This window comes from Cydia pomonella, chromosome 11 (genome assembly GCF_033807575.1).
Source record: "Cydia pomonella isolate Wapato2018A chromosome 11, ilCydPomo1, whole genome shotgun sequence".
NCBI classification, from domain to species: domain Eukaryota; kingdom Metazoa; phylum Arthropoda; class Insecta; order Lepidoptera; family Tortricidae; genus Cydia; species Cydia pomonella.
Window position 1 is genome coordinate 1,505,684 of NC_084713.1, and position 16,632 is coordinate 1,522,315.

The following is a 16,632-nucleotide window of genomic DNA, read 5'->3' on the forward strand; positions in this document are numbered from 1 at the left end:
GGACGGACAGCGGAGTCTTAGTAATAAGGTCCCGTTTTACCCTTTGGGTACGGAATGGAATCCTAAAAACAGACCTTGAGGCATGCTTCTTTTTCGCGGGTTATTAATGTTATTATTCCCTGTGACCTCAACGTCCACTATGTACGTATAATATGTAAATCGCTGACATTGTAAATATGCGAGTTCGTTCAAGTTCTAATTATCCCTTTGAGCGCCACAACCGGCTGTCAAAGCCTTGCCAAGGACGGCCACAGCCGTCAGCTTCGCCAATGCAATAGGGATTTACGTGCGACTCCGTAACTAAAGTTCAAGTTCGCTTAAGTAATCGCGATCGCCTGGCGTCCGGGTCACGGCATATTCCATTGCCGTCTGACGTTCAAGAACCTGTTGAGACCGGTAATTAATTTCGGCTACACGTATAACATCCGATATGGTCTAGTGGCTAGGATACCTGGCTCTCACCCAGGAGGCTCGGGTTCGATTCCCGGTATCGGAATAGTTTATTTTTTTGCTTTCACTTTCATGAATTATTCACCAAATAGAAGCCTCACGTTTCACGTTATGATACTTATGATGAATTGCATACTTTTGGTTTATTTTATTTTTTTGAACATTAGAAGAAATCTTTCTTTTTAGACTTCCGTTTCCGTGATGTTTCTCGTTAGTACGAGAATTTTGTCGGCATGGAGATAGATTGAGGCCTGAGGAAGAACAAAGGGTGGTTTTTATCAATTAACATCCCGCGCAGCAGAAGCTATAGTTTAATAAAACTAAACTTCGAATGTTACGCAAATTGACCCATTACTAGACGACGAAATATATACGACCAAAGATAATGTGAAATGAAATATAGGAGGATTGTCAAAGATAATGTGAAATGAAATATAGGTGGATTGTCAAAGAAAAATTTGTATCCACAGTAAATTTACTGCCATCTTTCGACACATGATTAAAACTTTTCGAACGCCATTTGACTTTGATCCTTCTTATTCTTCACTGATATGTGTTAAATATCAAAAAGTGGCGCCATCTTACCGGGCATCGGCTAAAGGTGGTGGCGCCATTGCGCCATACCTTTGGCCTTTGATCTATTAGATGGTGCCACTTTTTGATATTTAACAAATTTAACACATATCACTGAAAGAATAAGGTTTAAAGTCAAATGGCGTTCTAAAAGGTTTAATCATGTGTCGAAAGATGGCAGTATATTTACTGTGGCTACAAAGGTTTCTTCGACAATCCACCTCTATTAGCAATCTTTCAATTCTCGGGTCAGAGCCGGTGTAGCTTTATTTTACGTTCATGAGCGCATTGTAATTAGCCTACTTGAGTAATAAACTATCTTTATTTCAAATTCTCTTTGGTTTTATCAAGATTCAAAATGTATCTAATAAATTAAACTACTATAGATAATAGAGTTAGATTTTGATAGACTGTGCAAGGGTTAGTTTAAACGTCAAACTTCTGTAAAATTATGACGTTTACGTAACAGATTCAGTCCAGCTGTTAAAATCGCTGCCAACTTAGCTTGGTCTAACTTCTATGCATTTTTACGTGCGATATGTACGAGTCATTCTATAAAACTACTAATTGACAGATGTAAAACGGCGTTTGACCAATAGCGAGGGGCGATGAATGATCCGGCCAGTTGTCGCCGCTTTAAATTTGTGACATGTAGATTTATAAATTATGCATTATTATACGTAGTGATTATATATGCTCTTTGCCCAGATCCAGGTCGAGTTGAACCACGCATACTTAAGAGGGAAGAATAGCTTTTTGAATCTAACGAAGTAACTGTAATTTTTCTATGAAATTCCATTTCGGGAGTAAACGGTTTTCACTAACTAAATCTTAATAATTACCTTTGATTTTGATGTCGATCGCTTCAGCTTCAGCATAATATATGCTAGATTTATAGATGTCGCTTTTTTTTAAATAAAAAAAAAAGTTGTTTTACAAATTTTGAAAACAAAGGAAAACCTAGTTTTTCATCGTGTCAATAACATACTAAAAAAATATGGAGAATATTTAGAAGTGGAAAAACGTTTTCTATTTTTGTTTGGACGAATTAACGTTAAACGTGGCGGCGGCTGTTCAAACAGAACTATCAGAGTGCGGAAAGAGAAGTCATAGAATGTATTAGTTTCCTTATATTCCAAGACTTCTTTCGGCACAGATTAAGCAACATCAACATTCACTGTCCGTGCCCCGTATATGGGTCACCGCAATTCAGATTGGGGCAGTTTACCCTTTTCCAGGCCGCACCAATCAAGGTTTTCCTAAAAAAACAAATATATTCCAATTAATCCAGCTTTGATGAATCATTTTGAAGACAAATATGAATAATTTGAACCTTAAATAGGAATGCTAAAGTTGAAATTCTATTGGCGCGTATGTGGTCGCTAATCGTACTATGTCTGGAAAAGGGTTAAGAGTCCTTATTCCTACAGACGAGCGTATTTTGTAAAATGCTTCCTTTTTCATTCAAGATTACGACGTAACTATTAGTATTTATTCAAAAACTGGTAACGTACTTAAATAATCGTTTCCTAAACTAGCGGCTCCAACAGTTCAAATTTTCATTTTCTCTTTTAAACCTCTTTTTTAATGAGTTTTTTTTGGGAGTCCTTTCCAAATTTTGCAGTGAGATGTGGCGTTTCGGTTCTCAATTTTGCTGTAAACAAGAATCATTTGGTACATGAATGACTACAATTTGATTCAACATATCTCGTACGAGGGGCTGGAATGATGAACAATCGAAGATTCATTTGAAAAAACTGATAAAATACCTTCAGAGTTTTCTTAATTTTTTTGGCGAAAACAGGGTTTTATTATATTTTTTTTCCGCAAATTGTACGCATATTTTGCTTTAAAAATAATATTATAGCAAACTGTAACTTTATGTTAACCTATAAAAAAAAATCATAACTATGGGACCTACATTGCCGTAAATTTATATTTTTTTAAAAACACGTATAAATCACGCAGCAGCGACGCCCCGCTCTCAGTCCGCGCGGAGCGCGCTTAGAGGACGGACCTGTGCTCGATTGTAAGGCATTCGTTGTGTTCGTAATCAGCTACGGAGTTCCGAGAAGTGCTATATACTGCGATTAGAAAATCTTAATAAAAGTTCATTTTACAATACATATGGGGCTACTTTATAGCACTAGTGCGAGAAGTAGCATATTACGTTACTGTGTCGAACATTTAAAGGGCCATATGTACTGTAAAACGTTGTACGATACATGTGCGAATAGGTAATTCGCAACTCGTGTCGATTTAAAACACTCCCTTCGGTCGTGTTTTAATTTATCGCCACTCGTTTCGAATTTCCTATTTTTCGCACTTGTATCGTAATGTACTATTTTACACTATGCTTAACAACAGACTCGCTTATCGATGGATTTTCAGTGGTCCTTTTTTATACTACGTCGGTGGCAAACAAGCTTACGGCCCGCCTGATGGTAAGCAGTATCCGTAGCCTATGTATGCCTGCAACTCCAGAGGAGTTACATGCGCGTTGCCGACCCTAACCCCCTCCCTCCCCTCGTTGAGCTCTGGCAACCTTACTCACCGGCAGGAACACAACACTATGAGTAGGGTCTAGTGTTATTTGGCGGCGATATTCTGAAAAACGCATTTTTACTTGAAATTACGTTAGGGTTTGCATTATTATTTTTGACCCGGATGAAGTCCAAGTTCTCATGATGGAGTCAGGAGTTGGTCACTAGAACTCCTAATCTACTCATTATAATCCCATCGTGTTTGGGCTCAAAAGATTTGCCCTGACGAACACCATCGATCTAGATGAGGTCCAGGCTCTCATGATGGAGTCAGGAGTTGGTCACCAGGACTCTTAATCTACTTATCATTACTCCATCGTGTTTGGGCTCAATAGATTTGCCCTGACGAGCACCATCAAAAGTCCAGGGTCTCATGATGGAGTAAGGAGTTGGTCACTAGAACTCCTAATCTACTCATTATAATTCCATCGTGTTTGGACTCAAAAGATTTGCCCTGACGAGCACCATAGATCTAGATGAGGTCCAGGGTCTCATGATGGAGTCAGGAGTTGGTCACCAGAACTCCTAAACTACTCATCATAACCTCATCGTGTTTGGGCTCTATAGATCTGCCCTGACGAGCACCATCAAAAGTCCAGGGTCTCATGATGGAGTAAGGAGTTGGTCACTAGAACTCCTAATCTACTCATTATAATTCCATCGTGTTTGGGCTCAAAAGATTTGCCCTGACGAGCACCATAGATCTAGATGAGGTCCAGGGTCTCATGATGGAGTCAGGAGTTGGTCACCAGAACTCCTAAACTACTTATCATAACCTCATCGTGTTTAAGCTCTATAGATTTGCCCTGACGAGCACCATCAATCTAGATAAAGTCCAGGGTCTCATGATGGAGTCAGGAGTTGGTCACTAGAACTCCTAATCTACTCATTATAATTCCATCGTGTTTGGGCTCAAAAGATTTGCCCTGACGAGCACCATAGATCTAGATGAGGTCCAGGGTCTCATGATGGAGTCAGGAGTTGGTCACCAGAACTCCTAAACTACTCATCATAACCTCATCGTGTTTGGGCTCAATAGATTTGCCCTGACGAGCACCATCAATCTAGATAAAGTCCAGGGTCTCATGATGGAGTCGGGAGTTGGTCACTAGAACTCCTAATCTACTCATTATAATTCCATCGTGTTTGGGCTCAAAAGATTTGCCCTGACGAACACCATCGATCTAGATGAGGTCCGGGGTCTCATGCTGGAGTCAGGAGTTGGTCACCAGAACTCCTAATCTACTCATCATAATTCCATCGTGTTTGGGCTCAAAAGATTTGCCCTGACGAGCACCATAGATCTAGATGAGGTCCAGGGTCTCATGATGGAGTCAGGAGTTGGTCATCAGAACTCCTAAACTACTCATCATAACCTCATCGTGTTTGGGCTCAATAGATTTGCCCTGACGAGCACCATCAATCTAGATAAAGTCCAGGGTCTCATGATGGAGTCAGGAGTTGGTCACTAGAACTCCTAATCTACTCATTATAATTCCATCGTGTTTGGGCTCAAAAGATTTGCCCTGACGAACACCATCGATCTAGATGAGGTCCGGGGTCTCATGCTGGAGTCAGGAGTTGGTCACCAGAACTCCTAATCTACTCATCATAATTCCATCGTGTTTGGGCTCAAAAGATTTGCCCTGACGAGCACCATAGATCTAGATGAGGTCCAGGGTCTCATGATGGAGTCAGGAGTTGGTCATCAGAACTCCTAAACTACTCATTATAACCTCATCGTGTTTGGGCTCAATAGATTTGCCCTGACGAGCACCATCAATCTAGATAAAGTCCAGGGTCTCATGATGGAGTCAGGAGTTGGTCACTAGAACTCCTAATCTACTCATTATAATTCCATCGTGTTTGGGCTCAAAAGATTTGCCCTGACGAGCACCATCGATCTAGATGAGGTCCGGGGTCTCATGCTGGAGTCAGGAGTTGGTCACCAGAACTCCTAATCTACTCATCATAACTCCATCGTGTTTGGGCTCAAAAGATTTGCCCTGACGAACACCATCGACCTAGATGAGGTCCAGGGTCTCATGATGGAGTCAGGAGTTGGTCACCAGAACTCCTAATCTACTCATTATAATTACATCGTGTTTGGGCTCAAAAGATTTCGATAGATCGAAGATAAGTCGATGGTGCTCGTCAGGGCAAATTTATGGAGCCCAAACACGATGGAATTATAATGAGTAGATTAGGAGTTCTAGTGACCGACTCCTGACTCCATCATGAGACCGCGGACTTCAACTAGATTGATGGTGCTTGTCGGGGTAAATCTATTGAGCCCAAACACGATGGATCTGTAATGAGTAGATTAGGAGTTCTAGCACCAACTCCTGACTCCATCATGAGACCCTGGACCTCATCTAGATTGATGGTGCTCGTCAGGGCAACTCTATTGAGCCCAAACACGATGGAGTTATGATGAGTAGATTAGTAATTATGGTGACCAACTCCTGACTCCATCATAAGACCCTGAACCTCATTTAGATCGATGGTACTCGTCAGGGCAAATCTATTGAGCCCAAACACGATGGAATTATTATGAGTACATTAGGAGTTCTGGGGAGTTCTGGTGACCAACTCCTGACTCCGTCATGAGACCCTGGACCTCATCTAGATCGATGGTGTTCGTCAGGGTAAATCTTTTGAGCCCCAACACGATGGAATTATAATGAGTAGATTAGGAGTTCTGGTGACCAACTCCTGACTCCATCATGAGACCCTGGACTTCATTTAGATCGATGGTACTCGTCAGGGTAAATCTATTGAGCCCAAACACGATGGAATTATAATTAGTAGATTAGGAGTTCTAGTGATCAACTCCTGACTCCATCATGAGACCCTGAACTTCATCTAGATTGATGGTGCTCATCAGGGCAAATCTATTGAGCCCAAACACGATGGAGTTATGATGAGTAGATTAGGAGTTCTGGGGAGTTCTGGTGACCAACTCCTGACTCCGTTATGAGACCCTGGACCTCATCTAGATCGATGGTGTTCGTCAGGGCAAATCTTTTGAGCCCAAACACGATGGAATTATAATGAATAGATTAGGAGTTCAGAGGGCCTACCGCGAACCACGTTCGACAAGTTACCTCCCTATCACACTTACGTACGGATTTACAAGTGCGACAGAGAGGCAACACGTCGAACGTGGTTCGCGGTAGGCCTCCTGGTGACCAACTCCTGACTCCATCATGAGAACCTGGATGGACTTCATTCGGGTCAAAAATAATAATACAAACCCTAACGTGATTTCAAATAAAACTGAAACTCTATAGCACTAATGTGCGCAAACGATTGGCATCTTGACTAGGCAGCATGGGTGCGTAGCCACCATGCCAAACGTTTACGATACGACAAGGAAACACTATCTGTCTCTCTATCGCACTAATATGTGCAATCGATTGGCTTCTTGGCTAGGTATCATGGATGCGTAGCCAACATGGCAATCGTTTATGATACGACAACGAAACACTACTGTCTCTCTATAGCACTAACATGCGCAAACGATTGTCATGTTGGCTAGGCGCCATGGGTGCATAGCCAACATGACAATCTTTTACGTCACGACAACGAAACACTATCTGTCTCTCTATCGCACTAATATACTTTATTTATACCTGCAGTCATTTACTAACTTTTTCATTTTCCATTGGTGTGAAAGAGACAGAATAAAGAGCAAGGGTTATAGTACACTCTGTAGTCTGTACACTTAGTAGTAGTGTACATAAAAAAAACTACTGTGCATATAAAATAAAATAAAGTGTGCCCATATGATATCATATAACACTAAAATTAATGTTGCTTGACATTATATTGAAAACTATCAAGATTATTCTAGTCTGCATTGAAACGCGCGTCGCGTTGCCGGCGCTCGCGTACCGAGCGCCAACGCCATCTATCGAGCGTTATTTCGTGAAATCGGAGAACGCTCCAAGGAATAAGGGCTCTTAATGCGGTATTAGGTTTCGTGTTGTATTTATCAGTACAGATGCAGGGTTTGGACATTTTTGCTGCATGTTGCTGACTCAAATGGTGAGTCATGTTTGTTTACGACAAAGCGTTCAAAAGTTAACTTTGCTATACGTTACATGTTTTTCAATGTATATTGAACTCCATTCTAGGGAATAAAATACTGTCGATTAAGGAAAATGAAACACTGCGGTAATTAATAATCATTTTATTTATTTTATATCAAATTGTTCGATTATATTGAGAATTCTGCTGCTATGGTCGCTCCGTCCTGCTAGCTATTTAAATTGTATAGGTAGGTCAAGGAATATAGGGAAGGAAATGTTTGGACTGTTTCAGTGTCTACATATTGGCAATTTTAGGCTCAGGTGTAAGTTATCATTGCCAGTGATATTTTTCGTTTGTGTCAAGTTATGGGTATTATAGGGAGTATTACTGCAAAGTTCTGTCGCCAGAGTGCAGTACTAGCACCTATGGTAACCATAGACTAACTTATACATACTGTGCCTTAACTGTGTTTTGACAAGTTTATACAGACAATAAAATATAGCATTGATGCATCAAGGCGGTTTGTTTAAAAAGGGCCTACCGGGACACGCGAAAATCGAAATTTAGTTTTCTGCCTCTTTATCACTCGAATATGTAAGAGTGATAGAGGTTAGATAAGGAAAATTCGATTTTCTTGTTTCGCGGTAGACTCTCAGATTGTGGTGGAGTGTGGTAGTGGCGCCCCCTACGCAGAGTTTCGCGTAATATTCCCTATTAGCATGTCGTGGCATGGACACAACTATTTCCATTGAATAGTATAATAATAATATCTTCGATTTTGAGACATTATGTTCATAAAACAGGTTTTTGTTTTTTTTTTTTTAAATACCACGACGGTGGCAAACAAGCATACGGCCCGCCTGATGGTAAGCAGTCACCGCAGCCTATGGACGCTTGCAACTCCAGAGGTGTTACATACGCGATGCCGACCCTTTTGGTATTTTATTAGTGACGAATCTGTTGAATTTTAAAGGCTGCAGAAGCCTTCTATGCAGTTGTCTCCAATATTTTCAGAAAAGCTACACAAAACGCTTTTGCTGTAATTATTTGGAGTGACAGAAGACTCATGAACAACTAACAAAGATAGCACCCCAAAAATGTTAAAGTCCGTGCGACGACCCGCTAATAATCTCTGAAGAGCTAAAAAATCCAGCTTTATTGGTAGTTTCCAAGCCATAAGTCACTTATTGTGCAGTTTACAACCAAAAAGTTCGGTAAGGGCTTTACTGCATTATTTTAAGCATCAATAGCATATAGCAGTACAATCTTAACCAAATAGAATTTGAAATAGAGGTGGATTGTCAAAGAAAATTAACTGCCATCTTTAGACACATGCTTAAAACTTTTAGAACGCCATTTGACTTTGATCCTCATTATTTCACCGATATGTGCTAAATTTGTTAAATACCAAAAAGTGGCGCCATCTTACCGGGCACTACCCAAAGGTTGTGGCGCCATCGCTCGAAAGGATGCCGCCATACCTTTGGCCTATGCTCTATTAGACGGCGCCACTTTTTGATATTTAACAAATTTAACACATCAATGAAATAATAAGGATCAGTCATATGACCTTCTAAAAATTTGAATCATGTAATATGGCAGTAAATTTACTGTGGCTACAAAATTTTCTTTGCATTTCGTCAATTGTTAGCGTGACGGTTTTGTCGATAGTTGCTCTAGCTCAGTGCCGTTTATCAGAAACTTACCATATTATTGTGTGTATGTGTGTGTGTGTGAAGACCTTAGGCCTAGGAATAAAATAAAAAGAATCGTAACTGTGTCAAGAATTTAATCCGTCATCCACAGTCGTACACTAAAGTACCCTTAACACTTAGCCTATTTGTCGTCGTCCTTGAAGACCATGGTGCTGTGGCACTTGCCGCAGTAGTGGCGGTCGTCCATGACGGCCATGAACACGCCGGCGCCGCACTGCTCGCCCGTGCACTCGCGGCGCAGGCGGTGGATCTTGCCGTTCTCGTCCACCTGAAAACAATCATGGTCAATCGTTAAAAATTATAGCTGCACTCTAAGCAATAAGTTTTTCGTCGAAACTTTAATTTATGATACAATCTTTTGTCATACTAATCGAGACAATTCTAACAAACGCAAACACAATTGCGTTGCTTTGTTTTATTACAGTTCCTATGGCCACCTGTCTATCATCAGATCAGCTCGATAATATTGGATTGTCAACCAACTGATATACAAACTTTGTATGTTCTTACAACGGGTCGGCAACGCGCATGTAACTCCTCTGGAGTTGCAGGCGTACGTAGGCTACGGATACTGCCTACCATCAGGCGGGCAGTATGCTTGTTTGCCACCAACGTAGTATAAAAAAAAGTAAATTTTAAATTCAAATTTCAATTCAAATTCAAATATACTTTATTCATGTAGGCTAGCAACAAGCACTTATGAATAGTAAGACAGTATTACATATAATTATCTTAATCTAATTATCAGAGCAATTTAATGATGTTGTAAATATTATTCCATATATAATACTAATGAATATAATTCATAGATCAAATTTAATACTAAAACTTACACAAAATATAGTCATACAAAAAAAAATGTATAAAAAATACTTGAGTTAAGTATATAATATTCCAAAAAAAAAACGGTACAGTTAAATTCAACAAATCAAAACCCATTCAACATTTGGCTTCAACCGTTACGACCCTTCGTCTATTAGTAACTGTTACACAAAACTTCAAATAATCCTTTTTCCTCCTTTCTATTTCTAGCAACGCATGAATGGGACTCCTGTACAGACTTGTTCGTCCGTTGACTCAGGATAACGTGAATACGCGTTTTAAATGGGATGGGACTCGAGTCGCGACTTGAACGCTTACTAAGCAGTATAGTTGTTTTGCTCGTCGGAATTTCCTTTTATATTTTAAGTGAGGGGCAGGAGCATGTGTCGAGGTGTAAAGCAAATAATAATATATTTGCATATTTTGTGAGATGTTTGAGCACTTTCAAAACAAAAACTATGCAGTAAATATCTAGAAAAACTCTCGAGCTGATTTTCCTTATATAAATCTATTATGATTTATATAAATTTCATAAATAAAAAGAGATTGTTTATGCTTGCCATCTGAAGGACTATTCCGTTTTTGCCCTGCATGACAATTGAACACATATTCAAATGACGTTCTAAAAGTTTTAATTATGTGTCGATAGATGGCAGTAAATGTACGTCGCTACAAAGTTTTCTTTGACAATACACCTCTATTTCAAATTCTCTTTGATCAGACCAAGCTAAGTTGGCAACGATTTTGATAGCCCAGCCTGGGCAGCCTGTGCAAGCAGGGATCGGAACCGGTTTTTTTTGGAAAAACATCGAAATAACCATATATTTCGGTTTATTTTATACTCAAAATGTAGGACTCAGTTGTGTTTTTAGATAACGATTTCGTATAATTAGATTGCCCGATTAGGAATGAAATAATTAACAAAGAACGAAAAAATACCGTTTTCGTTCCCATACAAAAAATACCGGTTTCCGATCCCTGTGTGCAAGTCTCAAGTAAACGTCATAGTGTCATAGAAGTTTGAGAGTGTGACTTTAAAATAATACACTCTGAGCTGTCAAAACCGCTGCCAACTTATCTTGGTCTGACTATCAATTACGTTACCAGAAATGCAGAAACACTAGTCTTATTTTTATTTTATGTCAGCATGTCAGAGGATAGTTTCCACTATAATTAAAGTACCCTACTCTATTTTTAGAATGAATAGGAGTAATTAGCACGTGTGAATGACGTCAGACGCATCAAAACCAGTCGCAACTCGTCAGTTGAGTCACGGAACTTTGGTGACGTGGCGGTCAAGGCCCCGTGTACGTTTAATCGTGGGTTTGTAAATTCTTGGGACCATTCAGTCCATTCACATTGAATACCTGAGTCAGGTTTAGGTTTTCGAACCTGTTTGGCAGCCCGGAAAGTATTTTACAAAAGTAGGTACGGTAGTGGAGTACCTACTGAGGGCGCTGCACTGGTTGTACCTAAGCGGTCACCATAACCTATGGACACTCGAAGCTCCAGAGGTATAATATAACAGGCGCATTGCTGTCCCTAAAGCTGGCCATATACCCTAGGGCATGCCTGTGCAGTTTTGCCTGTACAGTTCAACTACACAGGTAAAGCTGTATAGGAAACGGTACAGTCGAATGCCACACACGCTCCGTTTTACCTGTGCAGTTGATAAAACTGCGCAGGCATACCCTGCTAGTGTGTATAGCCAGTATTAACATAGGTATAAACCTGAATCTCATTATATAAAAAATATATCTCCCGCGATACAGGCCCAGCCTAGTACAGGGACTCCTGGAAACTGTTGTCAATCTAGTTATGCACCAACTCCTAAAAACAACTGCTGTTTACTTTTTCTGTGTCCTTTTTTGTGCAATAAACATATTTTTATCTTATCTTTATCTTAATCAACAACAACAGTCAACACTAACCTTGTAGTACCGGAGCACAGCGAGCTTGACCTTCTTCTTCTTGTGTTTGATCTTCTTGGGGGTGGAGTAATTCTTCTTCTTGCGTTTCTTGGCGCCACCACGGAGGCGGAGCACCAGGTGGAGGGTGGACTCCTTCTGGATGTTGTAGTCTGAGAGGGTGCGGCCGTCTTCAAGCTGCTTGCCGGCGAAGATCAACCTGAGAGGAAACATTATATTTAGTCAGGCTTTCAGACGCGCTTTGCAATGACAAAAATCTTTCTGCTTCCACAATTAATGACCCTTTCAAAGAACCCTTTAGTAATGGTAAGGCTGCGTTTCCACCAGAGCTGTGCGAGGATGCGTAGGGAGGAATGTATGTGTAAAAAATCAATATTGTCCACTAGAGCTGCACTGAGCGAGGTACGACAACTAGTGATTCTTTTAGTTCTTTACAAACACATCTCGCGCTACGCATCCTTGCATATGCGATAGTGGAAACGCAGCTTAAAACTGACAATCAATTTTTAGGGTTCCGAACCCCAAAGGATAAAAACGGGGCCCTATTACAATGCTGTCCGTCTATATATACCATGATATATGAATTTTCTTAGATGTATTTCTGTTGCCGCTATAACAACAAATTATACTAAAAACAGAATAAATAAAATTTAAGTGGGGCTCTCACACAACAAACTTGATTCTTTTGCCGTTTTTTGCGTAATGGTACGGAACCCTTATGTCGCAAGTCCGAATCGCACTTGGTCGGTCAAAAGCTTTAGAAGTTTAATTTTGTTTCAAGGAGTTAGTAAACTTAGTAGTGGCTTACCTCTGCTGATCCGGAGGGATTCCTTCCTTGTCCTGGATCTTGGCCTTGACATTCTCGATAGTGTCCGAGGGCTCGACCTCAAGGGTGATGGTCTTACCCGTGAGGGTTTTCACGAAGATCTGCATCTTGGTGTGCCTGGGGTAAATATGTAATTTACATTTACTTAGCTATTTATATTTAAATGTTGTAACTAACTGTTGCAACCTCTTGGAATCAAAGAGGTTGCACACGGAGCCAGAGGAGACCTCGAGCAAGATGGGAGGATGAACTCAAACTCACAGCGGGCCCAAACTGCAGAAGAGTGGCCCACAATAGACCCCAATGGAAAGAGCTGGAGGAGGCCTTTGCCAAGCGGCACACTGAGTTAAGAGACATACTCTAACTCAGAATAAAAGGGCTTAATAGACAGATAGAACTAACTGTTAACCCATTCATTGCCGACGCCTCATATTTTTACTCATCACGCAGTGCCGCCGCCTTCCGGACGACGCGAATTCGCGTCCGCGGCATTACGTTAACATTTCATGGACGCGAGTTCGCGTCCGCGGCATTAGGTTAACCTATTTCAAGGGCGCGAATTCGCGTCCGCGGCATTACGTTGTCAAGGACGCAATTTCGCGTTTTCGGCATCGTAATTGAAATTTTTGCGCCTAAAAACAGTTTTTGTCGAAAACGTATTCAGTATAGACGTGACGGCCGTATACTTCAGACGTATATGAGTTTTTAATGGTTTTTAGTAAGATTATAAAAGTTAAAGAAAGTGTTTAAAGCAAGTGTTTAGATAATGGACAAAAATGGTAAGTATTTTGATATTGTTTTATGAAATATTTAGCAGTTCAGTTATTGATAATAGATAGATATAGGTATATATTATTAGTAATTAGACTAATATCATGTTTTTGCAAATTAGTATCAATATTTAAAAACATCACTGGTTGGTACGATCGGACGTGAATTCGCGTCTTCGGCATCCGAGATAAGAATTATGAAAATTACAAATGCACTGAATCTAAAAACCAGCAACAGTATAATATTATCCTTCATAAATAAAGTAACATTTTGGTATCAGCATTTAAGTTCAGTTGTTTTCTAGCAAAAAAAAAAACACAACTCGAGGACGCGAAATCGCGTCCTCGGCATAACGATTACACATAACATGGGACGCGAATTCGCGTCTTCGGCATCCGAGATAAGAATTATGAAAATTACAGATGCACTGAATCCAAAAACCAGCAACAGTATATTATCCTTCATAAATAAAGTAACATTTTGGTATCAGCATTTAAGTACAGTTGTTTTCTAGCAAAAAAAACAAATAACTCGAGGACGCGAAATCGCGTCCTCGGCATTACGATTACACATATCATGGGACGCGAATTCGCGTCTTCGGCATCCGAGATAAGAATTATGAAAATTACAGATGCACTGAATCCAAAAACCAGCAACAGTATAATATTATCCTTCATAAATAAAGTAACATTTTGGTATCAGCATTTAAGTACAGTTGTTTTCTAGCAAAAAAAAACAAATAACTCGAGGACGCGAAATCGCGTCCTCGGCATTACGATTACACATACATAGGACGCGAATTCGCGTCTTCGGCAATGAATGGGTTAACATAGTATCCCTGGTACCATTCCAGAATTAGATTTATTTATTTATAATTAATCAGTATTATGTGATACATTTTGATTTTTGTCATCAAACACACATTACATTACATTTTAGTTAACTTTATGATGATCAATATAGTTACGTTTTTTTAGCATTAGAAAGAACAAAAACACTTTTGAAAAATAAGTCACTGTAAATATGTCACAATTATAAATCATATACATTACTTTGACTAACTTATGAATGAAGTTACTGATTTTTAAAAAGCGTTTTTTAATAAGAAGACATGTCAAGATTGTTTATCTTAATTCTAATGTTAATAAAAACGAACTATAAACTGGAAATGCAAGTAAATTGAGTAACTTTGTAAACAAGTTTTTTAATAACTAAAAGAAAGCAATCTCTTAATTTTTCTTAAAATGTTAAAAGAAGTCTCCTAATGTAATAATTACTAATAAACGACTAGAATAAGGGCTCCAATTTGACTGCCAGAACAAGATCAGACACGTTAAAATATTATTTGAAAATGATTCACATAATGACTGTTCATTTCATAATGACATGTAAAAACAGATCAAACAAAACCCTTGCATGCACTAGAGTGGAACAGTTCCATTCTGTTTGTAGTTCAGTGCACAAGTCATGTGGGATACAATGGGTGAGTCAATAAAAAAAAAATAAAGCTTCACAGTAGATTTATTGGAATAAGATAATAAATACAAAATCAGACCAAAAGTACAGCATTAATACAACCATCATTCTCAGGATTGTTTGTTACTTGGGCATATTTACCCCATACCACTTTACCGGCCTGCGTCACAAGTCCCAGCTCGGAAATGTTCACTTCCAAAACTGTACCCTTCGTTATCACACCAAGACTAGTGTACATTTGTGAACTCGGGTTCTTTTTAACCCCAATGATAGGCAAGCAGAAGGTAGCTTTTAACTCGGGATGTGTAACATGTGCCTTCTTGAAACGTAGAGCCATAGGACGGATAAATCTTTCAAACTTCGGAGGCTTTCTCGTGAAGTTCTCTCCAACAAATGTGACTTTTGTAACCATGCGTTTCCACGCTTTTCTCTTAGTTTTACCAGACTTTAGTACTTTGAATACTTCAGCATCAGCTTGTGCTCTAACTTTGGGTATTGGGACATCCCATTTCCCAGCTTTTTCTTTGCGTTTCTGTTTGATCATGTTAGAGAGTACTTTAGCGCGGGACTGTACATCTCTGTCGAGGAGGTATACAGGGAGTGCTCCCTCGGCAACCTTTTCAGTGTTCTGTTTGACATTTTTCTCTTCATGAGCCTTGATTTTCTTCTTCATCTGGATCTTCTCATTGCGCCGCTCCTTGTTGTAGATTTTGGCCTTGATGCCGCGCAGCTTGCGCGCCTTCTCGGCCCGCTTGTGTGGCTCGCGAGCCTCGCGTTTGCGTTTCCTCTCCTCATAATCGAGTCTTCTACCGTAAAGCTTTTGGTGGCGCTCTATGTATTCGTTCTGCGGCATTGTGGTTGCTTATTCGGCAACTACAACAAAAGTATAGTCTTGTCAATGGATTAGATGGACGTACTTCAATACTTCAACACGACGCGACATAACCTCTTCGGTGCAGTGTTGCACAATTTAACGTTTTTACCAGTTTCTGGTGAAAACAATAAACTTAAACGATATTTTCATAAAAGAATCACTAATAAAAAACCGAATAGTAACCTGAAATGCTAAAATTTCTTGTATCCACGTGTCTTATGTTCAAAATACGTTTCCCACTTCTTCCACGGGTAAATTATACACTAGACAACAATTATACCATTTATACCGACCCAAACGATTTACGCGTTTAGTTATATAATAAAATACTTAAGCTAACAATGATTAAAAATAATAAATTGCACATAATTTATGAACTCACCTTATGCCGACACCATGCCACAAAGAAAGAACTTATGGCAACCGGAAACTGTCAATCGGTGTTGCCAGTTCTGTGTTGCCGTTTGTAGATTGTGTTTTACCGGTTTTCAAAATAAGGAGAAAGCTTAGTTAATCTCACAAAGTACAATTTATTATCTTTTTGTTAATCACCTACAATATTTTGTAATAATTATTATAAATGATTAAATTCCATTTGCTGGGGAAAGTACGGTAAATC

General features: G+C 39.6%; 2 protein-coding genes and 1 non-coding gene across 4 annotated transcripts; 1 reads left to right on the top strand and 2 right to left on the bottom strand.

The window, feature by feature from the left end:
* The first annotated feature begins 424 nt into the window (after positions 1-424).
* On the top strand, positions 425-496 carry Trnae-cuc (transfer RNA glutamic acid (anticodon CUC)). Its single transcript has one exon. It is a non-coding gene; the product is annotated as a tRNA-Glu (tRNA).
* Positions 497-9,375: 8,879 nt separating this feature from the next.
* On the bottom strand, positions 9,376-16,473 carry LOC133522599 (ubiquitin-ribosomal protein eS31 fusion protein). Its single transcript, XM_061857958.1, has 4 exons — positions 16,396-16,473; positions 12,875-13,009; positions 12,070-12,265; positions 9,376-9,584 (listed from the first exon to the last, which is right to left on the bottom strand). Exons 2-4 carry the CDS (start codon positions 12,997-12,999, stop codon positions 9,438-9,440), a joined length of 468 nt encoding a protein of 155 aa, XP_061713942.1. The 5' UTR covers positions 13,000-13,009; positions 16,396-16,473; the 3' UTR covers positions 9,376-9,437.
* LOC133522598 (ribosome biogenesis protein NSA2 homolog) lies at positions 15,167-16,506 on the bottom strand. Of its 2 annotated transcripts, none has more exons than XM_061857956.1 (2): positions 16,396-16,506; positions 15,167-16,012 (listed from the first exon to the last, which is right to left on the bottom strand). In XM_061857956.1, exon 2 carries the CDS (start codon positions 15,990-15,992, stop codon positions 15,213-15,215), a length of 780 nt encoding a protein of 259 aa, XP_061713940.1. In that variant the 5' UTR covers positions 15,993-16,012; positions 16,396-16,506; the 3' UTR covers positions 15,167-15,212. The 2 variants fall into 2 exon arrangements, with proteins under 2 accessions (XP_061713940.1, XP_061713941.1); XM_061857957.1 differs by lacking the exon at positions 16,396-16,506 and adding an exon at positions 16,197-16,217.
* Between the last annotated feature and the right edge of the window lie 126 nt (positions 16,507-16,632).

What these genes read in the sequence shown, in the direction of transcription:
- LOC133522599 (XM_061857958.1), bottom strand. Translation starts at nt 12,999, where the DNA reads ATGCAGATCTTCGTGAAAACCCTCACGGGTAAGACCATCACCCTTGAG. An exon ending in ATCCCTCCGGATCAGCAGAG is followed by an intron (nt 12,266 to 12,874) that starts GTAAGCCACTAC and finishes GTTTCCTCTCAG; the next exon opens with GTTGATCTTCGCCGGCAAGC. An exon ending in CTGTGCTCCGGTACTACAAG is followed by an intron (nt 9,585 to 12,069) that starts GTTAGTGTTGAC and finishes GATTGTTTTCAG; the next exon opens with GTGGACGAGAACGGCAAGAT.
- LOC133522598 (XM_061857956.1), bottom strand. Translation starts at nt 15,992, where the DNA reads ATGCCGCAGAACGAATACATAGAGCGCCACCAAAAGCTTTACGGTAGA.